This window comes from Staurois parvus, unplaced genomic scaffold (genome assembly GCF_062004578.1).
Source record: "Staurois parvus isolate SC_StPar_1 unplaced genomic scaffold, SC_StPar_1.0 ptg000718l, whole genome shotgun sequence".
In the NCBI taxonomy this organism is placed as follows: domain Eukaryota; kingdom Metazoa; phylum Chordata; class Amphibia; order Anura; family Ranidae; genus Staurois; species Staurois parvus.
Genome location: NW_028318514.1, coordinates 333740 through 353549, shown reverse-complemented (window position 1 = coordinate 353549; position 19810 = coordinate 333740). Strand labels below are relative to the sequence as shown.

The following is a 19810-nucleotide window of genomic DNA, read 5'->3' as shown; positions in this document are numbered from 1 at the left end:
GGAGGAGTCCAGTTGAGGCAGAATGGGAGGGGGGGACAGGATAGGAGGGTTCCAGTTGTGGCAGAATGGGAGGGGGGGACTGGATAGGAGGGTTCCAGTTGAGGCAGAATGGGGGGGGGACAGGATAGGAGGGGTCCAGTTGAAGCAGAATGGGGGGGGGGGACAGGATAGGAGGGGTCCAGTTGAAGCAGAATGGGGGGGGGGACAGGATAGGAGGGGTCCAGTTGAGGCAGAATGGGGGGGGGGACAATTGATGTAAGAGTGGGGTCTGATGGGGACAATTACGACATTGTGAACTCATTGGTCTTATTATTCCTGCAGTATTTGTCTGCCTGCATTGCTGGAGCTTCCCTTGAAGAAGCTGAAGAGGGAGTGGAGGAAGAAGAGCACCTGTCAGCTCAAGAGGATGAAGCAGGCAGCAAATCCAAACAGGGCCTTTTCCAGATAGTAGGCACTCTGTCCAAACCATTGGACAAGAAGCTGGGTTTCCCGGTGGAAACCTATGTGGTAATCAATATTGGGGTGTAATGTGTTCTTTTGTTATTATTGTTCCATCAATTGTATGTTTGGAGACCATTAGATAGCTATTCACTCATTTCTCCAGTGGGCTATGTCTCATACCTTCTCTCTGTTTTAAGCTCTGCAGCCTCCATTAGACTCCTTAGCATTCAATACTTACGAAAGGTTTGGATATCTGTGTGACTCTATGTGCCGTGGTTCCTTCCTCCAAGGTATGGGCCGAAGGAAGGAACTACAGCATGTAGCAGGGAACACTTCTTGAAGTGTTACATGCTGAAGAGTCTTGTGAAGACTGTAGCACAGAAACAGAGAGAAGGTAGGAGTCACTGGAGAGTTGAGTACAATCACTTTTCACATATAGGGAGCTGGCACTGGGAATTTTGACCTGACACGGTCACTTTATTGTGAGATCATCACTGTTATACAGGGTTTTTTTTTTCCAGTGCAGTCACCCCTTGTTTCCGCCCCATACTCACCTCTAAGCAATTACTCTCGGTTGCAACCCCTACCCACCTCCCAGTATTATTTATTTGAGGTACTTATATAGCGCCGTCAATTTACACAGCACTTTACATATATATTGTACATTCACATCAGTCCCTAACCCTCTAAGGTCCCTAACTCACATTCATACATACACGTTACTAGGGACAATTTAGAAAGGAGCCAATTAACCTACAAGCATGTCTTTGGAGTGTGGGAGGAAACCAGAGTACCTGGAGGAAACCCATGCAGGCACAGGGAGAACATGCAAACTCCAGGCAGGTGGTTGGGATACGAACCAACAACCCTAGTACTGCCAGGCGGAAGTGCTAACCATTTAGCCACTGTGCTGCCCAGCAGTGCTCCTTTTAGAGAATACTGAGCCAAATATAATTTTGTATGGAATTTGTTAACGATAACAAGAAAAGCAGTAAGATATATCCCCTGCAGCCAGCAAAAAAAGCCCCCCCCACCCCCCGCAACAATAGATTCCCCCAGAAAAAATGAACCCCTGCAACAAAATACCGCCCAGTACCAACAACAACAGATCACCCATCAGCAACCAACAATAGACCACTCCCTCAACAGTAGACCCCTTCTATCAACAATTGACCTCCCGGTGACAATAGATCCCTCTCTGGCAATAATAGACTACCATGCAAAAATAGATCCACTCCAGTGACAATAGATCCCTAGCAGCCAACGTCAGTAGACCCTCCAGCACACCCCAGCACCCCTTGCTTTTACATACATTTAGTGCTGGAGGTGCCAGAACTGCATTCTCCAACGTTTCCACTGAAAATATCCCTGCTGTTATACATGAAACAATAAGTGGATACCAAGTAGGAACTATGCCACCAAGCACACTGGGAAGGTTTGGAACCTGGCTATAGGGCATCATATGGAGCCTATGTCAATGTCAAAATCCCACAATGGCTTCATGTGTTTAGTGATTATTTGTTTTTGTTTTTCAGATTTCAAATAGAGATGAGCTGTTAAGTCATCTCATGGAGAGCGATGTCATCATATATAATATCACAGAGGACCCATCTCAGATCGATGAAGCTTCCTGGGCAGTATCTGGTGGGCGTCTTCTGTTATAATAAATTGCTTTATTATATTTTAGTCAGTATTAAAGGTTATTTTTTCAGTAAAATAACAAACATAGGTACCTGCTCTGTGTAATGGTTTTGCACAAAGTAGCCTCGATCTCCTTTTTTCAGGTCCCACACTGGCACTCCGGCCTCCTCTCTACTGCTGAGTGCCCCCATAGGACACCGCTTCCTATGGGGGTACGTTTCCGGGCTCTGTTTGCATCTATTCAGACGCACAGCCTGGCTTGGCCCCACCCCCTGCGGACAGGTTTTGACTGATAGCAGCAGGAGCCAATGGCTCCCGCTGCTCTCAGCCAAGCCTATGAGAGCTGGGCAAGGGGAGAAGAGCTGCTGCAGAGTGCACAGTGCTGGACCAAGATCAGGCTCAGGTGAGTATTTAGCTGGGGCTGCAGGGGAAGCTGAATTTAAAAGGTTTTTTTCCCTTTACAACCACTGTAAGTTGGTAGGTAAATCAAGAGCTGAAGCGTCACACCGTAATGTTTGATTAAAAAAATAGGTTTATTCCAAACATAAACCGTATAAGAAAATTAACGCTTTTTGGGACTACAAGCTGCCTCCTTCAACGCTCTTTGGGACTACAGCCTGCCTCCTTCATCAAGACTGAAACACAAAATAAAAAATGGTACTAAAAAATACACACTAAAGTTATGACATAGAGTATAGTAATAAAAAATGTACTTTGTGCTATAATTCTAAAATTATGAACATCTTCAAGAAAGGAATATAACAATTAAAATGCTGGATTGACAGTAATAAAACATATAAATTGATGGTGTTTTACCAGTAATAACTGTGTACATAAAATGATAGTAGTAGTAATAATAATAATAAAATATGGGCATTATCAGTGATGTTACTATCATATTTGGTATATTAGTTTGACTAGAACTACGTTGTATTATAGTATTCAGTCATTGGCAGTGCCCCTGCAGACAAAGTAGAGGCTATCCCTGTCACACATACAAAAATGTGGAAGGATAATCTGTTTAGTGTTCCATTACCTGTACAAAAAAGTTACTGATTTACCATACTGAGACTGATTTGTTAAAATTGTTTAGTTACTTATCCCAGGACTTTGGTGGATTTTAATTGATTGCTATGGGTAAAGGCTCTGTTTGTCCTAATTCTCTCTTCTCTAGTTTTAATGAATTTGTTATTGTTGTCTGAAAATCAGTCTAAACACTATACATCTTGTTTCCTTCTTTTTAGCACTCCACACGGAAATTGAAAACTTTGAAAGTCAGAAAATGTTTATATTATTATCTACAGTCATGACTTGGGCACGAAGCAAGCCACTGGACCCAGTAAGTGTGCCAAGTACCATCTGTGATTGGCTAATACCATCTCCATTTTTTTTTTCATCTTAACTTCTAGTTATGCAATAAATAATAAAATAAATAAATAATTAGATATAGCAATTGAGCATTTATTTCCTCATTTATACTGTGGAGTGATGACATTTTTGTGCAGAGCTTTAGAGGGAACATTAAACCATTTATGTAGGTCCATGCCCTGAAGAAGATTTCAGTATAATTTCTCTTTTACAGTCACACACATATACTCATAGAGAAAAAGGACAATATTGAGGCAAACCTGTTGTCCACTAGTGTGTCTGCACTGCCTGGTTTCCAACCATGTCTTGGGTGTGTGGGGTGGTGCTTGGACATTGATATAGATCATGACTATAGACTGAACTCAGAGTTTGTCATTCTGTAATGGACCTGCTACTGGTCTTAGGCTGCTCTACTACTGGAGAGACCAATCCGGGTGGAGGTCCTTCAGCAAAATGGCACTAGTATGTGGTGGGCCACCCCCCAGAGGGAGCTGAGGTAAAACACTCGCCCACTGACTCCTCTCTAACCCCAAAAAATTTCTCCCTCAGTGGCCAAATCAGCAAAGGTTTGGTCTTCATTGCTGCTAGCTAGCTAGGAAATTTTGCAGTGTTTCAGCAAGTGGGGGATCATGGTTGTAGGAGCAGATGTCCAAGAAAATGAATTTTGTCAAATATCAAATAAATTTGATATTGTTAATAGACCCATAACAGTAAAATCAGTCTGTACATGCAGTAAAGCATGCTTGTTATACTCAGTGTGGAACCTAAGGGGTTAATCCTCCACAGTGTGTAAAAAGGCTGTTTGATCCTGTCTTCTCTGAACCTCCCCTACTTTAACTGTCCCCAATTCATCTGCTGTTAGTACAGAGCTCTAAAGGTCATTGTGCACATGCCCAGTTTAATGTGTATTGCTAGAGAGTTTTTTTTTCTTTGTGAGGGTGCATGTGATCAGCATGGGACAGTCAGAGGAGAACGAAAACTCCTCCTACAACCTTTAACCAGTGCTCAGCTAGACACTGATAGAAGTCACATGACTGCTATATACTACTGATGAGAAAAGGTATTTAGCAGTTTATACATACTAAAATAATTGCATTTCCATGTTCTGTGTACCGTAGGAGACCAGATATAGTGAATGCAGGGTCCTGGGTTTAGTAACACTTTAAAAGCAATCTAGGTTTCCTGAATCTATAGCATATATGGCAGAGTTGTGTTTTAATAGTCACAAAAGATATGTGTCAAAGGAAAAGTGAAGGACATTTACAGTGCCAAAAATAATTATTTGATCCCCTGTAGATTTTGTAAGTTTGCCAACTTACAAAGAAATGAAGGGTCTATAATTTTTATCATAGGTGAATTTAATATGATAGAGACAGAATATCAACCAAAAATCCAGGAAAATACATGATACTAATGTTATAAATTGAGTTGCAGTTCGTGAGTAAAATAAGTATTTGATCCCCTACCAACCAGCAATAATTCTGGCTCCCACAGATTGGCTATGTGCTCATGTGGTACACAGATTAGTCCTGTCAATTTAGGAAGGTGCTCCTAATGGCAACTTGTTATATGTATAAAAGACACCTGTCCAGAGAATCTCTTTCTTCCATTCAAACCTCACCACCATGGTCAAGACTAAAGAGCTGTCAAAGGATGTCAAGGACAAGACTGTAGACCTGCACAAGGCTGGAATGGGCTACAAGACCATCAGCAAGAAGGTTGGTGAGAAGGAGACAACTGTTGGAAAGGTTATTCACAAATGAAAGAAATACAAAATAACCATCAATCGCCCTCGGTCTGGAGCTCCATGCAAGCTTTTGCCTCATGGGGTAAGCATGATCATGAGAAAAGTGAGGGATCAGCCCAGAACTACACGGGAGGAGTTTGTGAATGATTTCAAGGCAGTTGGGACCACAGTCACCAAACAAACCATTGGTAACTGTCAGGGCTCCGGGTATGACCAGAGGTGTGTGGACTGACACAGGGAAACGCAGGCTTCAGATATGGTATAAACAATATGATTTATTAAGACTAACAATACAAAACGCAGTGCAAAACTAAACATAAACACAGTGCAAACAAACCAAACCACCTACAGATAACAATACATACAATGCAAGAGTCGTCAGGCAGGCCGGGTCAGTAGCAAACGGGCAAATGGAGTTCCAGGAACAGGCGGGAGAGTGGTCGGGGTCACAAGCTGGGTTCAGTAACTCAAGGACAGCGCGGTGCAGAGGGTCAGGCAGAGAATGGTCAGGGTCACAAGCCAGGGATCAAACAGGAGAAGTCAGCAGAGTTCAGGATCAGGCAGGGTCGGCAACAAGTCAGGCAGGAACAGGACCAGGAACACAGGATACAAGATACAGGGGCCCATGGAAAAACACACACCAAGGCCCTGACTGTGAGTCTGGCCATTCCTTAAATACAACCCCTGCAATCAGCTTCAGGTGTTTGGCTGACTGCAGGGGTGAGTCTCTGATTGCTGAGAGCACCCGCTGGCCAGCCCTGGTACTGCAGCCCACAAGGCAGGTGAGTCCCACCATTATTGGCAAGTCCATTCCTGACAGTAACAGATTACACTGCCATGGATTGAAATCCTCCAGCGTGCGCAAGGCACCCCTCCTCAAAAAGGCACATGTACAGGCCTGTCTGAAGTTTGGCAATGAACATTAAATGATTCAGAGAAGGATTGTGAGAAAGTTCTGTGGTCAGATGAAACCAAAAGTGAGCTCTTTGACAATAACTCGACTTGCTGTGTTTGGAGGAAGAAAAATGCTGACTATGACCCTAAGAATACCATTCCTGCAGTCAAGCATGGAGGTGGAAACATGCTTTGGGGCTGTTTCTCTGCTAAAGGTATAGGCCGATTTTACTGCTTTGGGGGGCCAATGAATGGGGCCATGTATTGGAAAATCTTGAATGAGAACCTTCTTCTCTCAGCCAGAACACTGAAGATGGGTTGTGGATGGGTCTTCCAGCATGACAATGACCCAAAACATACCGCCACGGCAACAAAGGAGTGGCTCAAGGAGAAGCACATTAAGGTAATTGAGTGGCTCCAGACCTTAATCCTATAGAAAATTTATGGAGGGAGCTGAAACTTTGAGTTGCCAAGTGACTGCAAAGAAACCTTAAGGCTTTAGAGAAGATCTGTAAAGAAGAGTGGACCAAAATCCCTCCTGAGATGTGTGCAAACCTGGTAACAACTACAAGAAATGTCTTACCACTGTACTCCAACAAGGGTTACTCCACCAAGTACTAAGTCATGTTTTACTTGGGGATCGAATACTTATTTTACTCACTGAACTGCAACTCAATTTATAACATTTGTGTCATGTGTTTATTCTGGATTGTCGACTGATATTCTGTCTCTATCATTCACAATACACCTATTAAAAAAATGAAAGACCCTCCATTTCTTTATAAGTGGGCAAATATACAAAATATACAAAATCTGCAGGGGATCAAATAATTATTTCCCCACTGTAACTAGTGACTTTCAGGGGAATACTGCCTACTGGCACTTAATCAGAGAAGACTGGAGGTGTATCAATTCTCTTTGGTGTTATTCTTAAAAGTTGTAAAAATGTAAATTCTTTGAGTCCCTAACCCAGAACGAGTAGGCAGTGGATGAAGTCAGAATGATCTCAATGATCTTGCATATTCGTTTTGGGTAGTTCACTGTAGTAGCCAGGCAACTAGCATTTTCATGAGAGGTCAACAATGTCAGCCTATTTATTGCTCTCAACAAAGGCATATGTAAAAGACACAAGTTACTGCAGATCTGTAGCCTTTAATACATTTTTTCCCTAAAATCCACTGTACCACAAAGCTTAGACTGGGAGAGGAAAAAACAGCACAAAAAGGCTGTTAGTCATGCAGTGCTAACATGAGACATGCTGATAGGAGGAAAGGGCAGAGTGACAGAGAGATGAGCTCACCAGTGCTTCTGGTTTCACTGTCTAATCATAGGCTGGGGGAAAGGCAGCCTGACAAAAATCAGTTATCCTACCCTGTCAGATAGGATTGTGCTGTGTGGAAGAACTGTGTAAATCTCTGAACTGTATGGACATACAGTAAATACAAATCCTATGGTAGGTAAATCAGCTCTAATATATATGTATGAAAGAAACCAAAACCATTTTTTTGAGTGGTGAATAGTGCATAATCTTAAGCACCTGCTGTCTTGTTACAGGATGATCCTGAAATCCCTTTCACAGAAGATGATTATCGGAGAAGGAAATGTCACTTAAATTTTAAAGATCATATAAATGCAGAAAAACTCATCATTAAGATGGGGAAAACAGTAAGTATTTTTAGGCAATGTCAAAACTCACCTTTCATCAGAAAGTGATGTTAAAGCCAAAATTTTGACAATTCCCTTAAAAACAGGAATAGAGGAGAAATCTCCTAATGATCCAACCTGCTCCAGTGACAGATATCTAAGAGGTGCTTATTCCTCACTTCTTATTTTGTCTTCATGATAGGAAGCAAACAGAAATCTCCCCAGTATGGCACAGACAGCAGAAAAAATCCCCACAGGGGTTCTAACCATTCCTTGCTGTATTAGAATTAAAAAAGGTTTTGGCATTAGATTTACATTGAAGTGGTGTGTTTGGTTTTTTAGTTTTACTTCAAGAGACCCAGCTCTTCATTATGACATACACCAGTATTAGCACTGAATCGCACAATTGCATGTTTATCATTACAGCTTGATTGTAAAAACTGTCCCTGTCACCATAAAGCTGACAATAACAGTATTAAAAAAAGTATTAAAATAAAGTAACTAACATGGCAACCTATGTATTTAGTTAAAGTGGAACTAGACTCACTTCACCAACCTTTTATTATTTTATCCCTACCCTCTCCCTCTTACACAAAAGCTAAAAATTTGTATTCAATATTTGACTGTTTTATTAATTTTCATGCTGTAAAACAGCACTTTGGGTTTGCAGCCAAGGCGAGGCCCCTCTGCAACCTGGGATAGCTGCATCACAGATATACCACAAGACAGTATGTTACTAAGCTGTGTGGCATTTGTGCGCATGCCTGGTGGATCTGTACGTGTGCGCAGAAACCCTGCAGGGTGGTATGATGGCAGTCTGTCAGAAACTGGCAGCATTTGTGTGCATGTGCAGAAATCCTGCCACATTTGTGTATATGCGACGACACACAAATCTATCTCTCAACCCCCCACCTCACCCCCTCAGTCTCTGCCCGAATCACACACCTACTGAGCGACATATCTGACTGGATGTCTCTCCACTTCCTTAAACTGAACCTCTCCAAAACCGAGTTTCTTGTCTTCCCTCCAGCCCGGACACCACCCCCCATTGACTTCTCCATCATGTCCAACAATGCCACCATCAAACCCGCCCTGCAGGCCAGAGTACTTGGTGTCATTCTGGACTCCAACCTATCCTTCCAGCCCCAAGTCCAATCTTTAACAAACTCATGCAGACTCCACCTCCGTAACATCGCCAAAATCCGCACGTTCCTAACCCCAGAAACCACTAAACAGCTCATCCACTCCCTCATCATATCACGACTCGACTACTGCAACTCCCTCCTCACTGGCCTGCCTCGCCGCTGGTTATCCCCGCTTCAGTCGATCCTGAATACGGCAGCCAGACACCTCCACCTCACCAACCGCTCCGTTTCTGCCACCCCCCTCTGCCAATCCCTCCACTGGCTTCCGATTGCGCAACGGATCAAATTCAAAATCCTAACACTGGCGTATAACGCTGTCCACCATACTGCCCCGTACTACATCACTGACCTAATATCCAAGTACCACCAAACACGCACACTGCGCTCCTCACAAGACCTCCTTCTCTCTAGTTCCCTGGTCTCCTCCTGTCATGCCCGCCTCCAGGACTTCTCCAGGGTGTCACCCATCCTCTGGAACTCCCTGCCCCAACCCATCAGATTATCACCTACTCTCCTCTCCTTTAGGCGCACCCTGAAAACCCATCTCTTCAGGGAAGCCTACCCCACCCCCTGCTAACTTGCCGACCTCCTCCACTCTTCCTACCACTCCATCCCCCACAGCTATCTCCTCCTGTGCCACCATCCCCTCCCTCCTAGATTTTAAGCTCGAAAGAGCAGGGCCCTCAATTTCCTCATGTTTTGCATTGTATTGTTATTGTTCTGTCACATGTTCTGTCCCCCTTTGTAATGTACAGCGCTGAGCGAACTAATGGTGCTTTATAAATACTGTATAATAATAATAATATGCCTGTCCAGTATGGCCATTGCAGCCAAAAGCCTGACCTGTTGTAAGGAACACAGGCTTAACTGGTATTGGTAACTGTAAACCATGCACAAGACAGGAACAGCGAGGAGCAGGTTTGTCTTGCACTTTTTTTCAGCAAGGCAGCAAATAAATACAATTACAATGCAGGAGGGCTTTGTACAACAGCAAATATCTGCTCGTCCGCTGAGCTACTAAATAAACAAAGGTCAGTCCCTGACTAGCAGGGTGCCATTAATGGGTTTCCCAACACAAACAGGTTATATACAGTTTGTACCCGTTTAGTGTTCTGTCATCAGTCAGCATTTATTATATCCAGCAGCAGACTCTCACAGCAGAGAGAGAGAGTCCTGAATATTAGTTAGCTTACATAATAAAAAAAGGCCTATGCACAGCTGAGACATGGGTAGACATGGGTCTAGGAATAAAGACTTTTTCCACCTAAAGCTTTACAAAGTCTCTGGGCTCCAGGATTCAGAACAGAACTTAAGATTTTGAGAAAGCAAAAAGTTTGTTTTCTCCACACCAGCCATAAGCCATAAGCCCTAGAGCCAAGAAATGAGAGACACGTGAGAACCCTAAATGGTGCATATAGTCCACAATACTCATAATATAGTCCACTGTCTCATAGTGATTATAATCACAGCATCGAGCTTTAAAGTATACTCACACTAAAGTGTTCCATTTTGGTGTGTTAATGCATGCCTGTTGACACATATCATGGCACATATTAACATGCGTTGTGTTAGGGCAGTATATTTATTATGTATATGCTGCCATTGCACCACAACAAAAAAAAAGGACATGGCCCTTTTTTCAAAACACAGAGCTCAGTATATGCATTGTGGTGTGCTCTTGTTTGTTGGGCTGTACTGTACAATGTGTTGGGGTGCCATCAGGGGCGGACTGACAACTCATGGGGCCCCCAGGCAATAGGGGATCATGGGGCACCTCTGTCCTTGCTCAAACGCAAAAAAGCCTATGAAAAAGGTACCAGGGGCATCTCATGGGACCCCCTACTGACCCTGGGCCCTCAGGCAGTGCCCGAGTTTCCAAATGGTCAGTTCGCCCCTGGGTGCCATTCAATGAAGTGTTGAACCCAACACACCGCTCATAGAACAGGTGCATTTTAACACACATTGCCACAACACACAAATGTGCATGGGCCTTGAGTTGAGAGGTCTTCAGGTAAACGTCTGACTTAACCTGCCACACTTTTAATATATATTTCCGTGTGATATCTTTTTACAGAACAAAGGCAAGTTCACAACCTATGTGGTTGCATCTGGCCTTCTATATGGAGCAGAAGAGGGCATCCTTCATACATTCTTCAAAGTAAGTTCTAAAATATGTACCTTTACACAGGAAATGGAATACCAGTTTCTTTTGTTCCAAGGTAGCAGGTCTAAAACAGTTCTCTGTAGCCATAAGGTAGCTAAAAAAAAAACACAAACAAAAAATTAGCCTTGAGATTTACCCAGAAGATGGTTAAATCAAAATCAATAGTAAGTGCATATTGTATAAATCATTAAAGGATAAGGTCACTTTTTATTAAAAAATTATAAATGCACATATTCTTGCAGGTTAAGAAATGTGCATTTAGGCTGCTTTCTGATTTTTGACGTATTTTTACTGTGCTAAAAAATGCAATCCGATTAAGTCCTATGGAATGCTTCACACCATTGGGCTGCGGATGCAGTGAATTTTGAATACTTCAAACTACAAGTCTGTCTGCTGCGGTGAAAGATGGTACTTGTAGTTTATTCCTTCACAGCCGCACTGGTTTCAAAATGTGACAGCGGGTGCAGAGAGAGGATCCCCCTACCCGCTGTCACGGGGGATGATTTGGGGGGGACACGCACTGGAGCACGTTGGGTATAAAGTGTAACGTGTTCAATAACATGAACTTAGCCTTTCAATTTCAGTGCTGGGATTCTAGAGCAATACATTCCGTGGCTTACAAGAACACATTTCCTATAATAACATAAAGCCAAAAAAATCAATAACTTTTCTCTAGGGATTAGCAAAGCAGAGTTTTTGCTTTGCTGAAATTTCTGCGAAAAAAGTTTGCCATTTTAGTTAAGTGCGTTGGGAAGGCTAAGTTGAAGCCCAGTTGAACTTTCAGTTTAAATTCACTAAATATTTTTCAGGTACACCAAAACAAAAAGTGTGCAAAGTCTCAGATTGTTCTCTTCAGTAAGAAGCCACAGCCTGAGTAAAAAAGTCTGTTCCCTGTCAGCATGCTGTTTGCTCTCTGTGTGGAAGAAGGGATATCTCTGAAGTTGTCTGGCAAGCCCCCTGCTCTGTCAAGCCTATAGCAATGCAGTCAGCAAAGCTCGTAGTCCCTGCTCAATAGACAATTCTAAGGGCTTGTTCACACTTGACTTTTTTTCTAACTCTTGCCAAATGCCCCTATAGTGTTTGACAGGCGTTAGACAGGCGTTTGGGAAGCGTATTTAATGCACCTCAAATGCTCCCCAAATTCCCCATGTGCTGTTTTGAGGCGGTTGATAGGCGTTTGCCCACCGATAAACCGCACCACAAACTCCTATAATGAAGTTAAATGGTATTAACGCTCCGCAACCACCTTGTAAACGCCTGCCAGGCGTTTGCGGAGCGGCACCATAGACTTGAATGGGAGGCTTCAACTCCTCCTGACTTGACACAAGGGGGTTTATTTACTAAAGCTGGAGAGTCCAAAATCAGACTCCCTTCTGCATAGAAACCAATCAGCTTCCAGGTTTCATTGCCAAAGCTTCATTGAACAAGCTGAGTTTAGAAGCTGATTGGTTTCTATGCAGAAGGGAGTCTGATTTTGGACTCTCCAGCTTTAGTAAATAAACCCCCAGGCGTCAGTTTTGCCACGACGCAACGAGACGCGACACTAACGATTCCATGTGAACAGCACTGTGTGCTGCCATGTGCAGAATTTTCATAGGCGTTTGAGAAGCGTTAAAAGGCCTGCTGACAAAGCTAGTGTGAACGTAGTCTAACTCTGAGACAGCAGTGGAAAGGGGTAAGACCTCTGCAGAGAGACCACTGCATTCTCATACAGAGCATTCTGATAGGAAACAGGCTTTTCTGCTAAACTTAGGGCTGCTTTTGTAAAGAAATTTCTAATTTAATGTCACCACCCGGGAAGCAGGTTGTGGGGGTCGACACAGCCGTGTTTTTTGCATAAGCAGGAGGGGATTTTTGAAACTCCAGTGTAAGGTACAAAGAAGCAGTGCACTGAACACAGGTAAACAGCTCAGTTGGCACAATAAACTCCATTAAGTTAAACTGACAGGTTCTTTTTGTGCAAGTGTAATTGTACAATATAGAGCCTGTGGGTGCACTCATAATTGCTTTTGCTTTTCATACATATAGGAGGCCTGGCTGGGAGAAACGTCAGCACTGCCTGTCTTTGGAGATGGCCAGAATATCAATCCACTGATCCACATCAAAGATTTAGCAAGGTAAACATGCTTGCAGTATAGAAATTGTGGAATCGTTATAGCATGTCATTCAGCTTGACCATTCTATATTGTGCAAGACTACTAATGAATATTGTGACTTGTCCAGACATTACTCAAATTTACCCCTAAACCTTCCTCTCCTCTCCTCTCCTCTCCTCAAACATATTATTATTTTTTAACTTTACCTTGTTCCTGTAGCAGTAATCCGTTTTTATTACTCACTGTGACACAATCACCAGGCTTGTAAAATTCATGTTGGTGTAGCTTTTGGAAGGTCCGTTTCTACTGACGTAGGCACAACCCCCAGAACTACATCCCTGGCTTAATTGAGCCCATTCTAAGTAATGAATACGCCTCATCTGGGAGCAAAGCAATGAGAATTAGGAGCAGAGCCTGGCAGGGTACCTTGGCTTGCTGTACAGCTATTCAAGTGGCAATAAAGCTTTTTGAAATAAAAAAAACAAAACACACAACAGATGTGCAACTTTCTTCCTTAAAACATGGAATGGTGGAGCAGCACAAGGATCCAGTGAGTTGTGTTGGAGTGCAAGGACTCTGCTGATAGGAGGAGAGAGCACGGTGACAGAGAGATAAGCTTTTTAGTGTGCTTCTCACAGGCTGGAGGAGAGACAAGACCTGTACATTTTTTTGCACAGAGAACTTCTGCTCTGCAAGTCAGCTTTCATATGTATTAGACTATACAAAATATCAGGTGCACTTAAATGCAATTATTTATTTAATTTTTTTAAGTGGTATGCATACCTGTTTTTCATATATGTTTAATTGAGGTCCTATATTCAGACACGGGTAGTTGATGCAGCTTGTTTTTGCTTTAAACTGTCGAGTTCTAGTTTCTTTTGTCATTTATATTTCATATGTGTTACATCCATGTACAGTATTTAGCTGTTTTCTACAGTTCAGCTTTATACACATCTTTTAGCCTTAAAGAATCAAGTGCAGAAACGTTTCACTATTGTATTATGGGTACTCGGTGTGACAGCCCTTCAGATTTCTATAATTCACAATTCTGTTCTGTTTGATCACCTTGAGTTCTCCAGGCCACCATTGAGTGCTATAATGTATAATCCTGAACTGATTGTAGTGTGGTACAGAACATTGTAGACCGCAGGCCACGGACTCACTACCTGGTTGCAGTGGATGACACCACTCACACACTGGAGGACATTGTCAAGGTACAGAACATTTAAATGTTCCTAAGAATGGGATGTGAAGAACGTTCAGAATGTAGAAATTAATGTTTCTTCTGACCTTGCTTTATATTTTCCTGACAGGCTGTCAGCGTACACCTCGGTCCTGGTAAAGTGCAGAAGGTTTCTAAAGAAGCTGTGTTCCTGAATAAAGAGCTAACAGTCAGTAATTTAGTCTTGTTCTCTCTTTTTTTATACAGTTGTTACAGGTCATAACCACCTCAATACCAGCATGTTATACCTTCTTCCTTTTTTGACCAATTTTCAGTTTTCATTGCATTCAATAGTTTGATTGACAATTACTTGGATATGCAGCAGTGTACCCAAATTCATTTTGTTTCATTTTTTGAGACCAATAGAACTTTCTTTTGGTGATATTTAGTAACCACTGTTTTTTGTTTTTTTGGGTTTTTTTATTGCAAATTTTTATTAAAGGCCAAAGCCCATTTTTCAGTACAAGGTTCCAACACTTTAGGTGTGAACATTGCACTGAAAAAAAATCCACAGTCAATATAAAAGAGAACAGAAACAAAAGAAATATGAACATAATTAGACAGCATGGTAAACTGTACATTACAAAAACACAAGACAACCTAAACCTGCACATTGTTGGGTTACAGTACTTGTCAGAGGCTTGGTAAGTAAAGAGGTATCTGAGCTATATAAGGGGAGGGGGAAGAGGGCGTGAGGAAGAAACTCTACCAAAGGGAGAGTGATCCCATGGTTCCCAAATAGATTGAAAGTGACCTGAGTAGTCACCCACTAAAGCGGTAAGATATTCCATTTATTTGATTTCAGAGATCACTTATAAAAGATGATTTAGTGTGGGGGCATCGATGTATTTCCAGAATCGTGGTGTCACCCGTCTAGCAGCCGTCAGAATATGTTTTCCCAAACTCTTAGATTGCTTAGAAATACCCCTAAAGAATAGCCCCAAAAGTTAGTGTAGCGGGTCTAGGGGAAGGGTAACATTGAGTACTTGCTCCAAGACCATTTTAGCCGTAGTCCAAAACCACAGTTTTTTTTTTTTATTCTTTTTTAATATATAAAGCTAAAATGACCAAACTTTTGACCAAACGGATGTTCTGACTGCCTATTACATTTTTTGAGGTCCTAAAATGTCAGGAAAGTACAAACAAAAATCTCCTGTGTGTAGACATCCAAAAGTCCTGAGACTGCAGCTGAAATGCACCATCTTGGATGTGATGTCAGCAGCCCCAGTAGACACAGATTTCCCCCTTACCATGACATTCTGTAGTGTTCCTCCCCTAACTGCTACAGAAAAAGGTAATATAGTGAGGTGAGAATAGGGATGGAGGAGCTGTACCAGCACAGAAAGTAGATGCTGTCAGAGGAGAGCGTAACAGCGTGCAAGGAGGGCTGTGCTCAGGAATTGACTCTTACTGTTAAGTCACATTTTCTAGCAAGTTCAGGGGCATATTGCAAATGAATAAAAATAATTTATGGAAGGGAAAAATACTGCAAGTTAGAATTTCAAATACTTTATTTTCTGTTCTTTTACCTGCAATTTTAAAATTAATGACAGGGTCTCATTAAGCCTTGCTTTGCATATATGGAGAAATCCTACCTGTTCACACATCTGTTTTCTTTAGTGATAAGGGGCACCTAGCTACCACCCTACTGCCTATAACCCATTGTTCTGGGAACACCATATATGCATATGCAGGCCATATATTTACAATCCCACACTGTAGGCTTTTTTTGTTTTTTCTAAATCACCAATGGCCCATTTCTAATATGCTACTCATGCAGCAAATCCTCTTTCTTTTTCAGCAACTGGAGATTGACCAGCTACTGGTGAACCTGAGAATGGAAGCCGTGTTCTTGAAGGAGAATTTTAACATTAACTGGGTGTCTCAGAGTGGAATGGTAGAAAATATAGACTCTGTCATCAAAGAGTTCAAGGAAAGCCGAGGACTTCTGGTATGTAGATTTGGAAGGCAAACAGCATTACAGTGTTAAGAGATGCAGATGACAGTACACAAAAGATAAGGCCATTTTAAACTTTTGTAATCAGGAACGCTGAAAAGTATGTATTTACTTCTTTAGTACAGGCATTTATGCCATTGACGCAGACAATTTACCCAACACATTACATACTGTTCATTCACATCAGCTCCTGTCCGCAAGGAGTTTACAGTATAAAGTCTCTATCTCACATACACAAATGTGCACACAAATTAGCGCCAATTTAGATAGGAGCCAATTTAGATAGGAGCCAAAGTACCTACCAGCATGCCTTTGCGGTTTGAAAGGAAACTCAAGTACCTTGAGGAAACCAACACAAGCACAGGGAGAACATACAAACTTGTACAGAGGACCCCAATGTTGCAAGCAGAAGTGTTATCCATGAAGGCGCTGAACTGCCCCTCTAGTTTATTTGTGGAGAAAAAATATATATACAGTATATTGTTTGAATTTTCACCAGCATTTAATATTATTACCTGCTTCTTCGTAGATATTTAGATAGGCCTTGGCAGTACAAGATTGGGAGGGCCTGCCTACTCTAATCACATGATCAGCCCCGGTATAGCAATAAGACATGTTGCATCTCTGCAGCATCACTTTTGCTGTCAAACACTCTTTCCCAGTGTCTTGCCAACATGAAATATGGCAAAACTGCAGATTCTATTAATTTGACTTTAAGCTTTGTGCATTCTTATGGAAAATGTACAAGTTTAAAAAAAATCTGTCTGAAGGTTATATTACCAAGATTGTTAGTGATAAAAAAATTAGATTTTTTTTTTGGTATTTTATTAAGTCCTAGCTGCTGTAGATAGAAATGCAGAGGAAATTCAAGTGCAACATGAAGTGACAAATAGCATGTACTTTTAATTTCCCTCACATATGAATTATATATTGGTTTTAGAACTCACAAAATACAACCAGGTGATACTACTTTTCTTACAATGACAGCAACGAGGCATCTGGCACCCTAATACATGTTGTTTCTGTTATCACTCTGTTAATTCTAGGAATCATGAGAAATTAGCTTTTATTTCTGGTTCACACTTACGCAGTTAATAGATGCTTGGGTAAAGGAGTAGTTATACACATGTCCTAAATTTGTGAATGTTAGAGGCATGGAGACCCCATAAACAGTAGGTGCTTTATTTACACAACAGGTTGCTGGTTCTTTTATTTGAAAGGAATCTTGCATTCTGTCAGTTTAAATGCAACAATTAGTTAACAGAGTTTGCAGAAGTTTCCTTTCTTAATGCAACTTTTTTTCTCTTCAGCCCATCCGTATCTGTATCCTCGGTCCACCCGCTGTAGGAAAAACAACAGTGTCAAAATTACTATGCAAACACTACAAGCTACATCACATTCACATAAAAGATGTCATCACAGAGGCCATTGCAAATCTGGTATGTAAAACCATGCTGCAGTCTGCAACAATAAAGGATTTTCTCTTATGTTCGTTGACGGACACAGCATCTCCTTCTTATCCATAACAAAGTAGGGTTTTAAAGCCCCACCTACAGGAGTAGGACACTAGGCAGAAAAAAAACAACTTGGCACCTCCTATGACAGTCCTTTCTGGGTATAAAACCCCCTCTCTGCTATAAGCCTCCAGTCTTTTCTGCCTAGTGTCTCAGGAATATGGACATGAAGTTTTGCTGGGACTTGTGGTCTCATGACCTTTCTTTTTTTTTTTCCTTTTTTTTTATTCCTGAAATTTTGTGTTCCTGCGGAGATCTTCTATCAATAGTCAGGCTGGGCGATGGGCATAATAATCTAGATCCAGTGGTCACCCCAGTCTTACCAGCGAATGCGTGCAAACCGCCATCTCTGCACTCGGTTGGCCGTGACTATGCCCCACGGACCACGGCAGCCAGTAAATTAAATGTCTCGCAGGGACAAATATGACTGGGTGCTTATAGTCTGTGTCACAGTGTACCCCTGGCCGACAGTCCCCCAGTTCGGTGGAGGGGGGGATCTGTTACGGGAGCTTCACCTGCACGCTCCACTGGATTGGTAAGTAGTGCTCCCTCCCCTCCTTCCCAGGAAGAGTTGTGGGGTGCAGGTGCTCCCTGGGGTGGTCGGTCCTACGGGGTCCCCTCTCACCCTACCGGGACTCCCCCTGGAGGTCTTGGGTCCCTCGGTTCCCCTTGACACGTTGTCAGCCATCTTGGAGTTGTTCATGCCCCGTGTGGAGGCAGCAGGCGGCTGCAAGGTGAGAAAGAAGTGTCCCCTGCGTTCATCCTTGGATGAACTTGAGACTGAACTGGATCCGGCTGCTGCGAATCCTGATGACACATCCCGATTCCTCGGATGAGGAGGACAGGTACTTTTCCTCTGTAGCCGCACAGGAGAAGGCATTGGAAGCAGCACTTACTGCTTGGGTGCGTTAAATGCTAACAATTGAGGACTCTTCGGGGGCGCTGATGTGGTGCCTGTTCCCTTTGGTTTTTCCTTACCCCGAGTATTTTGACAAATTTTGTCTATAAGGATTGGAGTCGGCCGAAGTGTCCGTTTGTACTCCCAAAACGCTTTGCAGTGTGTTGCCTTTTTGAGGATGTCCTGCTGAAGAAGTGGATCTCCTTGCCGATGGTTGATCCTCCCATTTCCAGGCTTAACAAGGCCAAGTTAATCCCTATGGAGGAATCTCCCTCTTTTAAGGATCCTGCAGGGCGGAGGCAGCAGCCCACTTTATATTCACTATTGGCACTAAGGCCGGTGTTGGCTACGGCCTTGGTATCCCAGACACTGACTGAATGGGCCTAGGCTCTGCGACAAGCCTTAACTGCTAGTCAGTTGCCCCAAGCTTATGTAGAACTGACGGATCAGTGGTGCAGGGATTGAAGTACGCTTGCGATGCCTATGTTGATGCAGCTCCACCGCTCTGTAATTTGTCCGTGTCAGCTGTGGTGCTCCGATGGGTCCTTTGGCTCAAGTGTTGGTCGGTGGACTAGACCTCCAAAAAGGCCCTGGTGGACCTGCCCTTTCAGGGTAACTCTCTTTTCGGCAACGGCTCTCGCCGTGGCACCTACAGGCCCTGTACGGGGCTGTGAAGGAACCACTCCTCCGCAGAGTGATTGTCCCAGTGTCTGCCTGGGAGCATTGTCGAGGCTTTTATTCCAATCTGTTCTCAGTTCCCAAGGCGGACGGAGTTTACCCTATCCTGGTGCTCAAGGCCCTAAATACCTTTGTGTTGGTTCACAAGTTCATGATGAAATCCAGTCGTTCAGTGGTAGCTTGAGCTTCCCTCTGTCGAATTTCCTGGCCTCCTGGACATAATGGACGCTTACTTGCACATCCCCATTTTCGAGGGGAATCTGTGCTTCCTAATTTTGCCATCTGGGATGCGCATTACCAATTGTGGCTCTCCCCTTTGGTCTAGCTTCCACACCCCTTGTGTTTACTGAGGTCCTAGCCACAGTCTTGGCCTTACTGAGACAACGGGGGATCACGATGAT

The 19810-nt window shown here is 42.9% G+C and overlaps 1 protein-coding gene across 1 annotated transcript in view; it reads left to right on the top strand.

The window, feature by feature from the left end:
- AK7 (adenylate kinase 7) overlaps positions 1-19810 on the top strand; it is a 35983-nt gene that overhangs the window by 1564 nt on the left and 14609 nt on the right. The window contains exons 2-11 of the mRNA XM_089653642.1: positions 322-507; positions 1977-2085; positions 3327-3421; positions 7646-7756; positions 10955-11038; positions 13073-13161; positions 14264-14354; positions 14454-14531; positions 16164-16313; positions 17630-17758. Of these exons, the coding sequence (XP_089509768.1) occupies positions 322-507; positions 1977-2085; positions 3327-3421; positions 7646-7756; positions 10955-11038; positions 13073-13161; positions 14264-14354; positions 14454-14531; positions 16164-16313; positions 17630-17758 (1122 nt within the window). The remainder of the gene's footprint in view (positions 1-321; positions 508-1976; positions 2086-3326; positions 3422-7645; positions 7757-10954; positions 11039-13072; positions 13162-14263; positions 14355-14453; positions 14532-16163; positions 16314-17629; positions 17759-19810) is intronic.